The sequence below is a fragment of the Prinia subflava genome (genome assembly GCF_021018805.1).
Source record: "Prinia subflava isolate CZ2003 ecotype Zambia chromosome W unlocalized genomic scaffold, Cam_Psub_1.2 scaffold_37_NEW, whole genome shotgun sequence".
Classification (NCBI taxonomy): Eukaryota; Metazoa; Chordata; class Aves; order Passeriformes; family Cisticolidae; genus Prinia; species Prinia subflava.
The window spans coordinates 1,599,556-1,617,724 of record NW_026960612.1 but is presented as its reverse complement, the minus strand read 5'-3'; the positions used below and the strand labels follow the sequence as shown (position 1 = coordinate 1,617,724).

General features: G+C 42.8%; 1 protein-coding gene across 2 annotated transcripts; it reads left to right on the top strand.

The window, feature by feature from the left end:
• Positions 1–6,333: 6,333 nt before the first annotated feature.
• Positions 6,334–16,943, top strand: LOC134565179 (serine/arginine repetitive matrix protein 1-like). 2 transcript variants are annotated; one of them, XR_010083799.1, is made up of 2 exons: positions 6,334–10,462; positions 11,662–16,943. XR_010083799.1 is itself a non-coding variant. In XM_063424641.1 (2 exons), the coding sequence occupies exon 2, from the start codon at positions 12,727–12,729 to the stop codon at positions 14,047–14,049; it is 1,323 nt and encodes a 440-aa protein (XP_063280711.1). In that variant the 5' UTR covers positions 8,379–10,462; positions 11,662–12,726; the 3' UTR covers positions 14,050–16,943. The 2 variants fall into 2 exon arrangements, 1 of the variants encoding a protein (XP_063280711.1); XM_063424641.1 differs by having other exon boundaries at positions 8,379–10,462.
• The last annotated feature ends 1,226 nt before the right edge of the window (positions 16,944–18,169 follow it).

Genomic DNA, 18,169 nt, shown 5'->3' with positions numbered 1-18,169 from the left:
GAATATTTAATCCAAATTCTCAAAAGAGAAAGCTTTATACATGACTTGGACTTAGAACATGTAAAAAATTCTGCTTGCAAGTTTCTCTGGTTCATGAATATTTTTTAAAGGGTTTTTTTTTTCTGTAAGTGAGAAACAAAGTAATTGAAAGATGCAGGAAAGCATTAGAAAATTGTAAAATTTGCAACATATATTTATGGTGGAGGATTTCTAGTTCTTCATGGAAAATAATAAGCCAGTTTTGATCTCTTGGGCTGGAACTACTATCAAGAGAGGATTGTCTTTTTCTCTTCACTAACTACAGAGGGAGCCATGTTTCCTCATTTAGGTAGTTTAGGTAGGTGTCTGAACTCTTGGAGCTAAAATTCCTCTAAATTTTTTAATTTATAGAGCATAAGCAAACTAAAATTTTGATTCCCTTCAATTTTATAATAATTTTGGTGATAGAACCTTTCTGTGTGGAAGTGAAATCTTCAGTTTGTCTTTTTTCCCTCTCAATGTGTTTCAATGTTTACAGCTCAGAAGTTTGTGTACTTTTCAGATGCCAAATAAAGAGCAATAACAAAGACAGGATCCTAATGTAGCTAGCACTAGCAGCAGCACGATAAAGTCATTACAAAGAGTGAATATAGTAAATTAAAAGCAATAGAAGTGTCAGCTAAAGTTGATTTAAATCTGTGAAATCTAACAATCTATGGAAGTGGTAAATCTGCTTGCAGCTGGGCAATCAGTTACTAAATTTTCTGTCCTTGCTTTTCTCCATATTTACAGCTTCCAGAAGAAACTGGATGATACTCTGCATGCAGGAAGCCATTTCTGAAGGACACCTAAGGCTGTGATGTTCCACATCTTCACAGAAAGCTCTGCTAGAGGAGGCCTGCACTGAGAAATAATTGCCAAGACCTGGATGAGCTGCCTGTCAGTCACATCCTGCTGAGGAAAGACAAATGGATCTGCCCCATTCACAAACACCCAGAGGGTCCCAATTCCCCAGACTACATAGCCTGCGAGTGTTACAAGACCAAATGCTCCAGATCCCTTAGGATATGATGAAAGATGAATACCTCATCTGCTTCTTCTTATTAGCACTTTGAACACATGCACTAGGGTGAGATCATGTTTGAGGAAACTGCAAAAGGTGGCACATTGAGTGCTTTGCTCCAAGGAAGGAAGACATTTGGTGGACTATTAACTATTTACTTCACTTTGCTGCAAATGAGAAGAATCACAGACTGATCCTATTGATGTGACCTCTTCCCAGATTTCTTGAGCATAGCAACTTTGCCATTCAGTTCCTTTAAATTTTACAATATTTTTTGGTGCTACAAGATTTTTGACAGTAGTAAGGCTTTTTAAGAGCAAATAATCTTCTGAGATGTGAGACACCTTTTCAACAAAAAGCACAATCAAATCTTAGCACACCTCCACAGATATTTCAGTCCTTCTGGCTCTGCATATGAATGACAACAGTTTGTCACTAATTTGTGAGCTGCCCTGGGCTTATAAGTCTGACTCTGCATAAATAGTAAAAGTGTCCACTGCTGAGTTCAGACCAATGTGGCACAAAAAAAGAAGCAATAATATGTTTTATACCAATTTTGACATCATGATTATGTCAGAAATGTAACATTGCCACTGACAACAAAAGCTGTAGGAGACAGACAAGGTGCACGTCCCTGGGATGGTCTCTGAAGACAGATTGCTTGATACATTCCTATCAAGCCTTATCCCATCATTTTGTTAAGAATGAAAACTAAAAATTACATTTAACCATCTGTGGTGGGAGTTAAACAAGAAGAAATGTTGTGTCAAAATCCATGCTAATGAAATGGAGTTGTGTGTCCACCTGCTCTAGTCAGGTACTACTCCTCTGCTCACATTGTCTTGCCTAGAATTTGAAACACTGTGTATTTGGGAAAATAAGTTAATTTAATTTCTCTTATTGAAAAACTCTAGGATTAGTGACATCAGCTGAGTGCCTGCTCTTCTGTGCCTTCAGTACCACAGGTTTTACCTTGCTGTAGCTGCAGACTCTAATGATCTTGCTTTCTTCTAGACTTCCTTGTAAAGGTAGAGCAAGGTTTCCCACAGCCAAAAGCAAGCAATTTCAAGTCATGTTGTTACATATGGCTGCATCAGACCTCTTTCCATTTGATTAGTGGTTCTGGCATTGCAAAAAGTAACATGGGAAATCCCTGCTTTGAGGTAATGCAGAATTAGCAATAAGTGGCTCTAAAATCCTGAGGTTGGTGAAGTAAATTTGGGTTAAGACCACAACCGAAATGTCTTTGGTGCTGTTTTTTTCCACACAGATGAAGACATGCACACAGGTGTATCATAATTATGCTTGACATGCTTGCTATTTTGATCTTTGTACCTGTATGTGCATCTCTACAGACCTTAGCAATCACACTCCTCACTACAGAGATAAACTGATGTGGAAGTACACAAAGGGGTAACTGATAGTATCTTTTCTGACAGTGTAAGGGTTCAGAGGATGCAGGAAAAAATAAAAAGAAGCAAGGCAGCAACTGTTCCCTAAACACCTTGATGCTCTGGGAGATGTAACATTCCTGTAGATGGAGGACAGCCCACCTAACATAAAAGGGAGCTGTTGCAATTGCAAGCCCACAACAGCATGGGGCTCTGCTGGTGGCAGGTCTGAGTGAAAAGAACAGGGCATATGCCTTTATTAATATTCAGCTCTTTATTAAAGTGATCAGCTCATTATTAAAATCATCAGCAGGATTGCAAAGTCCGATCGGAGTTTCCCACACTACTGCAGCCATCTGAAGGAGCAGGTGCTGTCCCAGTGGATGCTGAGTCCTTGTTCCCATAGAAACAGCTGGCAGTTCTCTCTGGTCAACCATCAGAAGGCAGAGCAGTGGCAGTCAGCTCTTTGCCCTCAGGGAAAAGTTTCAAGAGTTTCCCATTCTCTACAACAGCCAGCTCAGCTGGCCAGTTCCCATTCCATTCAGGCTCCTCACAGGTCATGGCCAATCTTCAAACCAGGCCAGGAGGTGCATCCACTCCCCGCTCAGCCAGGGCACTATCCAATTCTCTTCTGACGAATCCAGCTTCCTGTCCTGGGGTGCAGTTTCCCCAAAAAAACCTCCCAGGATCCACGGGGGCGGCCCTGCCCTATCTGCATATCCAAATGCATATGCATTTGTCCTGGTCATAGCCGAAGTTACTCTTGCTAAATGAGGTAGTTACAAAGGACAATAGGGCTATCTAGGTGTGGGCAGCTTCTTTTCACATTTCAATTAGGTAGGGAAAAGTTGCCAGGCAACTTTCCTTCAGGGCAGCTCTCCCTGCTCAGATTGTCTGGGGTGTGGGGGGGGTGTTACTCTAGCCAGGAGAGGGTCAGTTGTGGGGTGGTTGTTTTGTTGTTTTGTTTTTTGTTTTTGTTTTTTTTTTTTTTTCTTTCGTTCCTAACATGAGCACTTATTTCTGCTGTTGACATGAGACTGAGGAATTTCAAATGCATTCCAGTTCACAGACCTTAGGAAGAAGAAAGGGGAACATTTGATCACTCTTCTATAAATATTTCTTTCTCCTCTTAGGTCTGTGATTTATTTTTAAGGTAACATAAAGGGACATATTTTTAAGGTAATCATGGATGTAATGCCCACTGAAGGCAATTTTTCCCTAAATCACTCTTTCAATCTACTGTTTACATTTCCTTGGATGAGGACAAGACAGTTCTAAAGAAAGAGATCATACAGAAATTGGGCAGCCCAAAAGCACAGGGAGAGAGGGGACATTCCAGTCATTGCACATTTCCTGGGGATTCAGAAGGGACTGCATCTAATTCCCCTGAAGGGTGGCAGATGGGGTGTGGGTAATCAAACAACTAGCAGAGCCAATGAAAGAAAAAATTTCCATTGATTTCAAACGTTTCCACCAGGTCTGTGGTGGAAAGGCACATTGGCTCAAATTCCAGTTGCAGAAGCAGAGAAGACACCCTTGCAAAATCATGAGAGCAGGAGAGGACCTGAAATGGGAAAGTGCTTTGGGAACAAAGTGACAGCAAGCTGGCAGAAAGGGGGCTGTTCAAAGAGGAAGGCTTGCACTCTTTTCATAACTTGGAATAAGATCTGATTCAGAAAGACATATTTAAATAATTCTGACTCATCTGGAGGTAAATAAACCTCCATGGCATCTCCCTAAACCTTGCTAAACACATGAGGAACAAGGAACATTTGGAAATATTAACTTAGTAGCATCCAGCTCAGATCTTAATGCACTGGAGCCCACTTAAACACAGGTCTTTCCTCTTGAAATAAGCAACTTCTTCAAAGAATTGATTTCTTTTTGCTGTAGAATATACATAGGAAATACAGTGGAACTGTAGAAAAAATAAAATCCCTTCTGAAGAAATAAACTAATTAGGAGAAAGAGAAGACTGAAGTGATTCTGCTAGCATGATCTGATCAAGCAGTTTTTATGAAAATAATGAGGGCCAGTTGTTCACTACTCTATGCAAATTACTGTAAACAGCCTCTGGAGGAAAAATATAATTATATAACAGCAAGAAAGCATGCTTCTGAGCCTTCACTCAGAGAATCCCAGCATAACTTCTGTGCCCTGAGATGTCATGCAAAGAGCAACAGCATCTGCTGACCCCCAGAGCTCAACTGGCTAAGGTAATCTTGAAGTGAGAAGGAGGGAGGCCCCATAAAAACCTTTCTACTTCTTTTAAACACTTTGAAAATGAAGTAGGTCCTGTCCAGTTCTACTGCTGTGATCATGCAACACACCGTCTCCCTGAACATTCCCACTGGGCTGGGATCTTCCAGTCTCACTCATGTTCAGCAGGGCATGGACGCAGATCTCATGGAGCGAATTGGCCAAGTGCTTCCACCTCACATGCCCTGCTCTTTTTGTTATGCCTTTGCCCCATTTGGTGCCTTGCCCATTCAGATTTCACAGGTCTGTACTCTAGCAGACCAGAAAAAAATAGTCCTGTAAAACCAAAGCAGCTTCATGAAGAGGCAATGGGTTTGGTTTGGATTTGTAGTGCTATAATTCAAAGCAGTGCAATTCTGTGTTTGTATGCAATATTTCTTCTCTCTCTAAACACTTGTTCCCTGTATCTCACAGCATATGACATATAAAAATGTCTTCCACAAAAAGGCATGAAAAAAGCAAAGGAGTTCCTATCTCTTATACTACTTTTCTGCAAAGCTAAATTGGTGAGAATTAATTATGAATGCTCTCGGGTTGGTTTTCCCGAGATATGTTGGTAAAGAGTCTTTTTTCCTTGAAAGCCTGTGCCAGAAGCAGAAGAAAAAGTCAGAGTTTGCCAGTTCAGGTTTCTCAAAGTTGTTTATTATTTTTTATCTCTCAGTTCTTTCCATGCCCAGCCAAGGTTCTTGCTACAGCAAGGGCATGAGGCAACTCCTCCCAGGTTGGGAGGACCTTTTGTACCTTTTCTCTGACCCTACCATCATCCATGGCGTATTTTTTATTTACAATTAATTACCAATACCTACTACCTGTGTTAGACATGTCACTTCTATTCTAAACCAATCCCCTGTGACCCACCCCAGCAGAAGATGGAGGACAAGGACAAGAAGGAAGAAGAACAGGGCCACACCCAGATTCCTCCATCTTGCCTTCCCTGACTCCACTCTAAAAACCCCAAAGTCTACATTTGCACCCTGTGATTAACTACTATTTATATCAAACTCTTGTGGCTTGTAATTCTTCATACAAGGTTGGCAGTTTCTCCCATGGACTGAGGTCAGAGAGTGTCATTTTGGGCTCTGTGCCAGGGTCTCTAACCCCCCCTGCCAGGGTCCCAGACCCTCCTGCTGATGCCTTAGGGCTGGGTTTTTCTGTTTTGTCTGATAGCACTGAGTGGTGCTAGGATCTTCACGGGGTGGTGGGGGTAGGGCAGTCTTGTTCAAGGACATTGTCTCCAAGCTCCAGGCCCGAGCATAAACAACCTGGAAGAGAAGGGCAGGTTGAGAGGAGGGTGTTCGGTGATTCGGGGTTATTGACTGGACGGTGCATTGCTATATGCAAATGAATGGAAACTTGTAAAAGGGGTAAGATCTGGGGACAAGCCCCTTTTTCGTCTCCATCTTGGAAATATTCGGGCTGGGCCACTTCTGTGGGTCTGGAGACGCAAGGGCATGGGCTTGAATAAACACTCATTTTGTTCCTTTCACTCTGTCTAGCCTCTGTTTCAGCCTCAAGGAATCATTTTTTTGGCGAGCCAGCCAAGAGAGGGGAGGCGTCTGGGAAATCTTCTGTGGACCAAAAGAAGGCAGCACCCCCCCCCCCCCCCCCCCCGCCTTCACCCTGCCAGCAGAAGTCCAGAAGTGCCGGAGCCAAGAATCTTTGAAACAGAGGCACGTGAGTGAATAAAGGGGGGTACTAGAAATATTTGTTTTGTTCTTTGTTGTGAATATCAGAATGGGCTGTGTGTTCTCTGGCGAAGGGAATAATGATATCATCCCGAGAGATAGCCCTCTGGGATTGATAATGAAAAATTGGGTGTATTTGGTCGGGGAGGAATCGGGCCTTTCCATGCCTAAGCTTATTAGGCTGTCGGAGAGGATGTGGCCGACGTATCAATTAGATAATGGAAAGACATGGCCTAGATTTGGGAGTGCAGATCCAAAATTGATATCAGATTTGATGTCCTGCCTGCGCTGGGACAGGGCTTTTGAGGAGTTAAAATATGCTCGGCTCTTTATGGTGTTGGCTTGCGAACAGGACTTGGGTGATAAGAAAGAAAATATATTGGTCTTGGAGGGTAAAAAGAAAAAACTGACCATTAACAACATGTATAGGAACCCAGAGGAGGCAGAGACCGATCTGATTGCACCTGCCATGAGGGCAGGGCCGGTCCCAGCCGCGCTTGCAGCAGGCTCGGGCCCGGGGGCGGCCCCTTCCCCGACGTCCCCTCAGCCACCGTCGCGAGGGGGGGCGGCGGGGGGGCGGGCGGCTCGGGTCAGGCCCCGGACGGTGAAGAGGGAGGAAGGCGCGGACCGGCAGCGACGGGCACCGTCCCTGTCGCCACCTCCTTCGCCGCCCCAAGGGGCGGGGAAAGGGGGGAGAGGCTGTGGGGCTGTGCAGCCGCCCAGAGAAGGCAGGCAGAGGGATAGGGCCTTTCACGGAGAGAGCAGGGAGGGAACTTCCCGAAGGGGGAGGGGTGCCTCCCCCGTCCTCAGGCCTGTGAGTTACTATAGCAACCCCGAAGGCCAAGGAGCTGCCTCCGGGGAAGATACCTTCAAGGGCAGTAGACACGCAGCACAGAGGGTTTGCCGCAGCAAGTCTTGTGTGACTCTTTCCAGAATTGGGACTAGCCGAGCTGGGCAACTGGTTACAACCGAGTCTGACAGCTCTGAGGGGGAAGAAACTGAGGACGAAACTGATGAGATCAGTGCTGCCCCAAATAGGCGAAGGAGGGGAAAGATAGCTAGAAGAGCGATTAGAGAGCGGAGCCCAATTGCCCGACATACTAGGAAAAAAAGAAAAGAAAGAGAGCCAGTTCTGCAAGCTCCGCTGAGACAAGCTGTCGGTAATCAAGGGCCAGTATATGTGAAGGTCCCATACTCCCTCATAGAGTTAGAACAGTGGAAAACCACTGTGGGGAAGTATAAGGAGAACCCAGATAAAGTAGCACAACTAGTAGAGCGAGCTGTTAACTCCCAAAATCCTGACTGGGTTGATTTGAATTCTGTGTTAGGCACATTACTTGATCCTACTGAGAGACGAATGGTTAATAAGGCAATTACTACTTTCGTGGAAGGGGGCATAGCTAGTGGACTGCTTCAAGGTACTGTCACTCAGATATTTCCGCTTGAAAATCCAGAGTGGGATCCGAATGTACCAGGACAGATGGAAAGGTTAAAACGATACCAAAACCTTGTGGTATATGGGTTGAAGCATGGTGTCCCTAAAGCTATAAATTGGTCAAAACTTTATGAAGTGAGGCAAAATTATGATGAATCACCTACTGATTTTTTAAACAGGTTAAGAGAAACTGCTATCAAATATACTGATCTAGACCCTGAATCAGATGATGGGAAAGCACATCTGGTTTTGCTGTTTATGGGTCAAGCTACAAATGATATAAGAAGAAAACTGCAAAAGATAGAGGGAGTTCGAGATCTAGATAAACTTCTAGAAGTGGCCTGGAAAGTGTTTCGAGATAGAGGTCCAAATGAGAAAGGCCAATTCCAACCTGGTAAGAAGGCAGCTCAGGAAAAGCCATCCAAGAAAGCTCCCCCTGCAGAGAAAGACCAGTGTGCATATTGTAAGAATTTGGGGCACTGGAAAAAGGACTGCCCAGTGTTGAAAGGAAAATCCTCAGTCCCCCAACTCCCAGTAGTACAAACTTCAAGCGGCTCAGGATCTGAATGATGGGGACCGAGGGTTAACCCCCCAGCAGAGCCCTCGGTTATAGCTAAGCTGGGGAATGAAGATGTTGAATTTTTGGTAGATACTGGAGCTGCCTACTCCGCGTTAAATACTTTAAAAGGGAAACTGAGTCACGATACTGCACATGTTATCGGAGCAACCGGGGTAAGCGAAACACGGCCTTTCTTTGAACCTTTAGACTTTGAATTGGGAAAGCATTTGGTAAACCACCAATTCCTCTATATGCCTACCTCCCCTAGACCATTGATGGGGAGGGACTTACTAGAAACATTGGAAGTAGAAATTAAGTTTAAAAAGGGAAAGGGTGTACAAGTTATAATCCCTGAATCCAAACTTGTTCAAGTTGCTGCACTTTTCATGCAGGAAAGACATAATGAAATCCCTGCTGAAGTTGGGAAGGAGGTAAATCCAATAGTGTGGGCTGGTGATATCCCAGGAAGATCCAAACGGGCAGAACCAGTGATCGTTACACTCAAACCGGGAGCTACACCAGTAAGGCAAAAGCAATACCCTTTGAAATTAGAGAGCCGTAAGAGACTAATGCCTATAATTGAAAAATTCTTAGAACATGGTTTATTAGTGCAATGTGAGTCTAAATTTAACACTCCCATTTTAGTTATTAGGAAAGCTGATGGTAAGAGTTACCGATTAGTACAAGATCTAAGAGCAATTAATAAGATTACAGAGGACATACACCCAGTAGTAGCCAATCCCTATACCCTTTTGACTACGCTGACAGACGAGTTAGGGTGGTTTACTGTGGTGGACCTGAAGGATGCCTTTTTTTGCATTCCTGTGCATAAAAACAGCCAAGAGCTTTTTGCTTTTGAGTGGGAAAACCCTCAGACAGGGAGAAAAAGTCAACTTACCTGGTCAGTTTTACCACAGGTATTTAAGTGCCTGCCAACTATATTTGGAAACCAGCTAGCAAAGGAATTAGAGGACTGGAAAAGACAGGAGCCGAAAGCAGTTATTCTACAGTACGTAGACGACATCTTGATCGCAGCCGGAACCAGAGAGGACTGTATACAACTTACTGTAAGTTTGTTAAATTTCTTAGGACTGAGTGGGTATAGAGTTTCAAAAGACAAAGCACAGATTGCTAAAGAAACGGTAGTTTATTTGGGACTTGAGATTTTTCGTGGACATCGACAGCTCAGCAAAGAACGGAAAGAAGCCATCTGTCGACTCCCAGAGCCCCACACTACAAGGGAAATGCAAGCCTTCCTGGGAATGGTAGGTTGGTGTCGGTTGTGGATAGCAAACTATGGGCTGCTGGTAAAACCCTTATATGAAGCCTTAAAGGATGCTGAGAGAGGGATTATCATATGGACTGAAAAAAGCAGAGCAGCTTTTAAACAGCTGAAGCACTCTCTGATGTCAGCTCCGGCGCTGGGTCTGCCAGACTTAACTAAACCTTTCGAACTGTTCACATATGAAAGACTGAATATGGCTTTGGGGGTACTAGCACAGCGGCTCGGGAACTCAACGGAGGGCTGTGGCCTACTTCTCTAAACAACTAGACCATGTTGCCCAAGGCTGGCCAGGGTGCCTGAAGGCTGTGGCAGCCACTGTCATCCTGATTCAAGAAGCCTGAAAGCTCACCCTTGGGCAACACATTGTGGTGTATGTACCCCATGCTGTAGAAGCTGTACTTGAGCAAAAGGGAGTACATTGGTTATCTGGTAGCTGGATGCTTAAGTATCAAGCACTGCTGCTAGAGCAGGATGACGTTACTTTGAAAACCACTTCTGTCGTTAACCTGGCTATGTTTTTGTCTCCCACTTTAATTGACGGTATGCCTGAGCATGACTGCTTACAAACAATTGAAGAAGTCCATTCTAGTCGACCAGATCTGAAGGACAGGCCCCTAGAAGATCCAGATTGGGAACTCTTCACAGATGGGAGTAGCTTTGTGAAAAATGGTATAAGAATGACTGGCTATGCTGTGACCACACAGGACAAGGTGATTGAGGCCAAGGCCCTGCCGGCAGATGTATCATCGCAGAAGGCTGAATTGATTGCGCTGACAAGGGCCTTAGACTTGAGTGAAGGAATGAAGGTAAATATTTGGACTGATTCTAGGTATGCGTTCAGTGTTGTCCATGCCCACGGAGCCATCTGGAAGGAGAGAGGACTTCTGAACGCTCAAGGCAATCCAGTTAAACATGCTCAACAAATACTTTCTCTTTTAGAGAGCATTAAAAAACCCACAGGAGTAGCTATTATGCACTGTAAAGGTCACCAAAAAGGGAAAACTGCTCCAGAATTGGGAAATTGCTTTGCTGATAAAGTGGCAAGAGGAATTGCAGAGAAAGGTATCCTAGCAGTAATTCCACAAAAAGAAATTGATTTATCTGAGTTTACCCCAAAATATGATCAAGCTGATCATAAACTAATTAAGTTCCTTAAGGCTAAGATCACAGAGAGTGGATGGGCTGTTACACCAGCAAATCAGGTTGTAGTATCATCCTTGATCCTTTGGGAACTAGCCCAGAGAGAACATGAAAACACACATTTTGGAGTTGAGAATCTTCTAAAACATTTTAAAAAGGTAGTGATAGGGAAGGGAATGGCTGACATTGCACAATCAGTAGTGAGTAAATGTGAAATTTGTTGTAAAAACAATCCTGACACGAGGAAAAGAGTGGTGTTAGGAGTAACAAAGGCAGGGGATCTTCCTGGGGATTACTGGCAAATAGATTTTGCGGAGTTACCACGTAAAGAGGGATACCGATATTTGCTGGTACTAGTGGATACTTTCAGTGGATGGCCAGAAGCTTACCCCTGTCACACCAACATGACTAGGGAAGTAACAAAAGTCTTGCTTAACCATATCATTCCGAGGTTCGGGGTTCCCTTGGGAATGTCATCAGATAGGGGACCACACTTCGTTGCAAAGGTGATTAAAGAGATCAGCCAAATCTTGGGAATTACCTGGGACTTGCACACATCATATAGACCCCAAGTGAACGGTAAAGTTGAACGTATGAATGGGACTCTTAAGACACAAATTAGTAAAATTTGTCAAGAGACATCTATGACGTGGGTCCAAGCGCTGCCTATAGCCTTACTAAGAATTCGCATCCAACCCAGGCGAAGGGATAACATCAGTCCCTATGAAATATTGTATGGGAGACCCTATCAAATCCCACATATCCCAGGTGAGATTCATATGAAAGGGAAACTTGATTTACAAATATATTTAATAGCTCTAAGTTCTACTTTGCAGAATATTCAAACCTATGTCATGTTATCTAGATCCATAGGATTGGATACACCTGTACATCCTTTCCAACCTGGAGATTGGGTGTATGTTAGTGGTGGGACAGTGATCCTTTACAAGCCAAATGGAAGGGACCATTTCAAGTCCTGCTGACCACCTTCACCGCAGTAAAAGTCGCTGGCCAAGGACCATGGATCCACTACTCCAGAATTAAGAAGGCTTCTGCCCCTGAGATAATTGCGACAACAAAGACTGATGCAAATGATAATACGTTGTAAATGAATTCTTTTCTGTAGTCGTGCATTTCTGTACCCGAGCAGGTGTTTCCATATAAGGAAGTGAAGCTAGAATTTTCTATAGCCTGCTCGCTGTAATTGGCTTGGTCCCAGCACAGACACAGTGATAGGACTGTAGAAGTGCACCTCAAAGTCTAGTGTCCATCTCATTGGGCCAAGAGCCAAAAAAGCCCACCTAGACCATCGAGTACTAAAGGGCCTGCATAAGGGTACACGAGGCTTTTTGGGAGTGCCTTAGCCTGTGTAACTTTGCTTGGTACACGGTGCTCGGCTTATGTCTTTTCATTTTGTAACGTTTATTATTTTTCCTGTTATTAAAACTTTATTTTACAAAGCATATCCTGGGAAGCCGTCTCGCTATTTTATTAAGCCATTTCTCCGCTGGCTGGACCCTCGGAGTTATCGGGAGAAACCCCGATAAATGGCACCTTCGAACAGGGACCCTACATTAGGGTAACTGAATCGAAGTTTGCTGACAGTGCCCTCACGTTCAGCTAGGCCATTTTGCTCTTGGTTTCGTTTTTTTAAAAGCGAGCTCGTGGTGGTTTTTTTAGTCGTGAAAATAAAACCACATTTTTGGGTCAAAAAGGCTGAGAGGGAGCCTTTTGACTGAACCCCTATACCGGTGAGAGGGGGTCTTTGCCGGACACCGATTCTGGTACAAGGTGGATTACTCTTTAGAAGAGAGAAGCTGCAGTCTAGCAGAGCTGGAGACAGAGAACAGCTAATCACCGAGTGACCTGAGAGAGTCGGAGACAACCAAGAGCTGCCGGGAGATCACAAGAGCCATTCTGGTGAGTGACAATGGGGACCCGGCAATCCGTAGAACAGCGAGACACCTTTTGTTATTTTAATTATAAACTGACTATTCAAGACTATAAGTTTGAGAGGAAAGAACTTAAAAAACTTGTGAAATGGGTCTATAAGAAGTATCCGGACACTAATACAGCTGAAACAGTAACAGTGGAATTTTGGGACAAAATAGGATTGAAGTTGTATAATTCAAAGAAAAAATCTGTGTTAAAATTAAGACCCATCTTTAAAACTGTGTTAGACTTTGTAACAGAAGAAGGCGAAAGGCTCAGCAGTGAAAAAACACTTGAAACTGCAGAAAGAGAAACCTTGGGAAAAGCCTCTAAAAGCAACCATAAAAAAGGAGCCCAGAAAGTAAAATGCAAAAAGGCTCCTACTCACCTTAGACATGAAGATAAAAATCCAAGTTCTGATGCCCCAAGTCCCAGAAAAAACCGGTTTGATTTACTCCCGAGGAGAAGGCACGGGGCGGCTCAAAGCCCTCCCCCGAGCCGTCCTCAGACCCCCAGAGTGGGACCTGTGCCAGCCGTGGCCAAGCAGGCAAAGATTCCATTCCAACCGCCCTCCCCACCCCCTCAGTCACCCAGTACGAGATACGGGCGATCCCGGTCCGTTAATTTTGAGCGCGCGAGTTTTAAACAAAGCCCTGAAAGCGCGGGCTCACAGAACAAAGAAAAACGTGGAATCCTCCCCATCTCTGAGGCAGAGGCTGCAGCTCCACGTGGGCGGGCTCAGTACAGCCCGACGCTGCGGCACGCTCCATCTGATGTGTCGCTCAGCTCCTCCCACTCCAGCACGGGAGGCTCCCCCTCCATGGGCAGTGCCAAGCCTCGGGCACCGCCCCGGGTTGCCACCCACAGCCTGGACAGACACGCCCTGGCTGTGACGAGCGTGGGAACCGGATGTGACATCCCGGAACTTGCCCTCCCCAAGATGGCGGCGCCCATGCCGGAGAAATGTAAACAAACTCCGATGAAAAATCAGAAGGTTTCCCACACGTCCTGCAGTTTCTCTGATGATTCAGAGGATTCATCAGCCAGCATAGATCCCTGGCACAACATAAAGAAAGAAACCAGCACCCCAGAGCCAGCCCGGCTCTGGCGACAAGAGACCAAAACAAAACAAAAACAAGGACAGAGCAAGACTGAAGCAGTGAAAGTTTATCATCGTCTAAAACCTTCCAAGAAAACAGAACAGAGACAGCTAACAGTTCAATTCCAGCAGCCAAGATACAAAGTAGACTTCGTCCAAAAGAAGTCTGTCATGAAAACCACCACAAGAATCCACCAAAGCAGCAGGCTCAAAATACCTTAAAACCCTGACCTATTCTTTTATTTTGCAGTTTTAACAAGAAACCCAGAACTTTGTAAGTTAATTTTTTCATTAAGATCTCAAAAAGACTACCAAGTAATTCCAAAACAAAAGGTTTTTCTTTTCTGTTTTGTCAATTAAGCAAGAAGATTGTAATAACTTACCCAAAAATTTATATTCCAAACTAATTATAAAAGCGAATTCCTAAATAATTTTTCCTTTACAGGAAAAGATTCTGCAAAAATATTTTGCTTGCTCATATCTTTAATTGAAATAGTTAATTCAAAATTCAAAAGTTTTTAAAAATGGCCCATATAAATATTACAAAAAAAAAAAAAAAATTATTAAATTCATCTCTATAATTAAATTGAAAACCTTTCAAAATTCATACTCCTCTAAAAAAAATTCGTTTTATAAATAAGCCAAGAAAATCTAAAATCTCATAACCATGTAGTGAAATCCTAACACCAAAAAATAAAAATCAGATTTTAAGAAAGTCTAAAAACTATATCTCAAAACCAAAAAAGAACAACTGTCTACATGTTTTTCAAAGTTCATATTTTATGTTTACAAATTTTTATGTTGCAAGTTTAGTAGAGGGAGCAGAGACCTCTCAAGAAAAAGTTCTAGTCAATTGTAAAATTCACATTAAAATACTAATCTTTTTCCTTTTTTCTCAACAGCAACTGTATTGTGTCACATGTTAAAGCAAACACTAAACTCCTAAGTTTTATAGCAAATAGCAACGTAACAGCAAACTTTTAACCATACATCAAAATACATCAGCTCTTGTAAAAAGTGTCGCATATATCTCAAAGTCAAATTAAGACAATTGTGCAACCATACCCAAACTACCAAACACTAACTACGCCATCAATAGCAGCAAAAGTTAACCCTCAAAATTAAAAACAAGTATCATGCAATATCAACCATTTAAACAATTCAAACAAATTCACTTGTCTAACCACACACTTTTTAAAGTATGCTCTACCTCAACACATAAAGGAGAAAAAGACCAAAAAAGACAATTAAAACATCTCTTGTAAACATTTCTCATTCCTAAATGTACAGTTCTTAAAATTACAGAAGTTTTTCAACATATCAAATTTACCACATATTATAACTAATTCATTCAAAAGCCAATCTATTGTTAAAAAACACACAAACAGCTAAAAATGCTCTTTAAAAGATAAAAATGGGAAAGGGCATAGTGCTTTCTATTATAGAAAGGTTGAACAAAGTTATATATATGTTTTTTAATCTCTCATATTCATAAAAATTCTGAAAACAAGACAAATTTTAGAGCCTGTCCTTTATGGCAGGGAGAGAGGTTTTGTTTGTCTCCACAGGTACAGACTCTAAGAAAGTTCCTGCAAAAGAAGTTGAGTCACAACTACAAAAGAAGAAAGGAGAGCAGAACACACCTCAAGAAGAGCATGCAAAAGGACCCAGAGTGACCACAGACTGTGTCTTCAAAAAGACTTCTGCATTTTGACACAGCCCAGCACTATAAACACTGAAATACATTTGAAACAGAGACTTAAGTTTTATAAAAGTTGCACTGTTAAAATTTTTGAAGTTATTATTGTCATGTCACAATTGTTCGTTGTTGTATGTTAAAAGTTATTGTCAAATCTTTATGCAAAAGAAAAAGAAAATATAGTTCACTTGAAAAAATCTCCCCAGACAAAAAGTAAAATAAGATTCATATGTAATTTGAGACTAAATATTAATTTTAAAGATTGGCTAATAAAAAGGAAGTACCAAATTTAAAATTTTGTAATCCATAAAACTATAGCTTAACTATAAACCAAATTGTTAAATAACAATAAGTTATTGACACAATCACAATTATGAACAAAAGTGAGAATTTTTTCAAAGTAACTATTTCTCTTTTTTTTTCTTTTTTTAATATGATTTTACAGGGTGAGATGTAGTCGTGCATTTCTGTACCCGAGCAGGTGTTTCCATATAAGGAAGTGAAGCTAGAATTTTCTATAGCCTGCTCGCTGTAATTGGCTTGGTCCCAGCACAGACACAGTGATAGGACTGTAGAAGTGCACCTCAAAGTCTAGTGTCCATCTCATTGGGCCAAGAGCCAAAAAAGCCCACCTAGACCATCGAGTACTAAAGGGCCTGCATAAGGGTACACGAGGCTTTTTGGGAGTGCCTTAGCCTGTGTAACTTTGCTTGGTACACGGTGCTCGGCTTATGTCTTTTCATTTTGTAACGTTTATTATTTTTCCTGTTATTAAAACTTTATTTTACAAAGCATATCCCGGGAAGCCATCTCGCTATTTTATTAAGCCATTTCTCCGCTGGCTGGACCCTCGGAGTTATCGGGAGAAATCTCGATACTTTTCTATGTTTAATTACTGTTTTCTTTACATTTCTGGCTGGGTAAGACAATTTTTGTTAGATACTCTTACTGTTAGATATTTATTTTTCGCTAGATATTGGTTGCTATTTAGGTAGAGACTGGACAAGGTAGAGGCCTTGTCAAGCCTCTAAAAGGGGGGAAACTGATGCCTTAGGGCTGGGTTTTTCTGTTTTGTCTGATAGCACTGAGTGGTGCTAGGATCTTCACGGGGTGATGGGGGTAGGGCAGTCTTGTTCAAGGACATTGTCTCCAAGCTCCAGGCCCGAGCATAAACAACCTGGAAGAGAAGGGCAGGTTGAGAGGAGGGTGTTCGGTGATTCGGGGTTATTGATTGGACGGTGCATTGCTATATGCAAATGAATGGAAACTTGTAAAAGGGGTAAGATCTGGGGACAAGCCCCTTTTTCGTCTCCATCTTGGAAATATTCGGGCTGGGCCACTTCTGTGGGTCTGGAGACGCAAGGGCATGGGCTTGAATAAACACTCATTTTGTTCCTTTCACTCTGTCTAGCCTCTGTTTCAGCCTCAAGGCATCACTGCCAGGGTCTCAGACCATCCAGGGCAGCCAGAGGGATGCCCTGGACTCCAACAGAATGCCTTTCAGTTCAGCTTTAAAAATATGAGGACCCAATTCCATTCAATAGTGTCAATTAATACGGAACATGTATGCATTCATTAGAAAACAGTTCATCAAGATAGAGAGATAGTACTGTGATTTATGAATTTAAGCAATAAAGTAACTTTTAATTTAAAAGCAGAACGGGCCTCTACCAGGACAGCTAACATGGGAGAGAATATGAAATATTATGCAAAACTAGAGAAACACCTATACTGCAAAACCCTTCCACTTGTTTGTAGGGCATGGTGATGGGCTGATGCTATTTTTCTTTGTGGATTACACAGCTCACTGAGTTTTTACACTGTCTGAAACACTATAAACATAACAACACTGTTTCTAATGCCAATACCTTTGACTATAAAGTTAATCAAACTGGACCAAGGACCTTTTGTGGCCTAACCACACCATGTAGCACTTTCCAGAGTCTTTCATAAGCTCCATAGATGCCCAGAAGTCTAATACATAATTACTATTTTTCACCTATTTATTTCAGTTCAAAGTGTGTGCAAAATGTGTTGCAGCTTCCGAGATTTCATAGCGAGGTGCTGAGGTTATACCTTGCATGCCCTGGGGCAGGTAGGCAAGAGGGGGGCTCCCAAGGCTGCAAAGCCTGGGAGGATGGTGCCATGGATGGAGTTAAGCAAACCATAGAAGCTGGAAGGAGCCAGACAGCACAGCAAAGCACTCAGTGTTCCACACAGCTGGGAATAGTCCTCATGTACACTTTTCCCTGGTTCATGTCAGAAGTGTGCTAATAATTAGGCAGCAAAGGCAATCTGCAGTCCAGCTTGCTCCCAGGACCTGTTTTATTTAGCTGCCTAGATGTATATATGATTTCGTTAATACAGCACTCGCAGAGACAAGAATCAGACCCTGCCTGGGAAGACCCTGCTGATAAAGGCTGGAGATGCATTCCCTCCTGGATCAAGATTAAAGAGATCCTTGGGGAGCTGGTTATAAAACCCTGACTCTCAGGTTGCTGTTATTTCCTGAACTGAACTAGAGGAGCACTGTCTAGCTGGCTGTGGGTAATGGGATATTTTGCATTACATATGGATTGCTGAAACTGGTGATGAGCTTACCTTCTCAACACTCAAATACATGCCTTGATCCCCTTATTCTGG

What these genes read in the sequence shown, in the direction of transcription:
- LOC134565179 (XM_063424641.1), top strand. Translation starts at nt 12,727, where the DNA reads ATGGGGACCCGGCAATCCGTAGAACAGCGAGACACCTTTTGTTATTTT.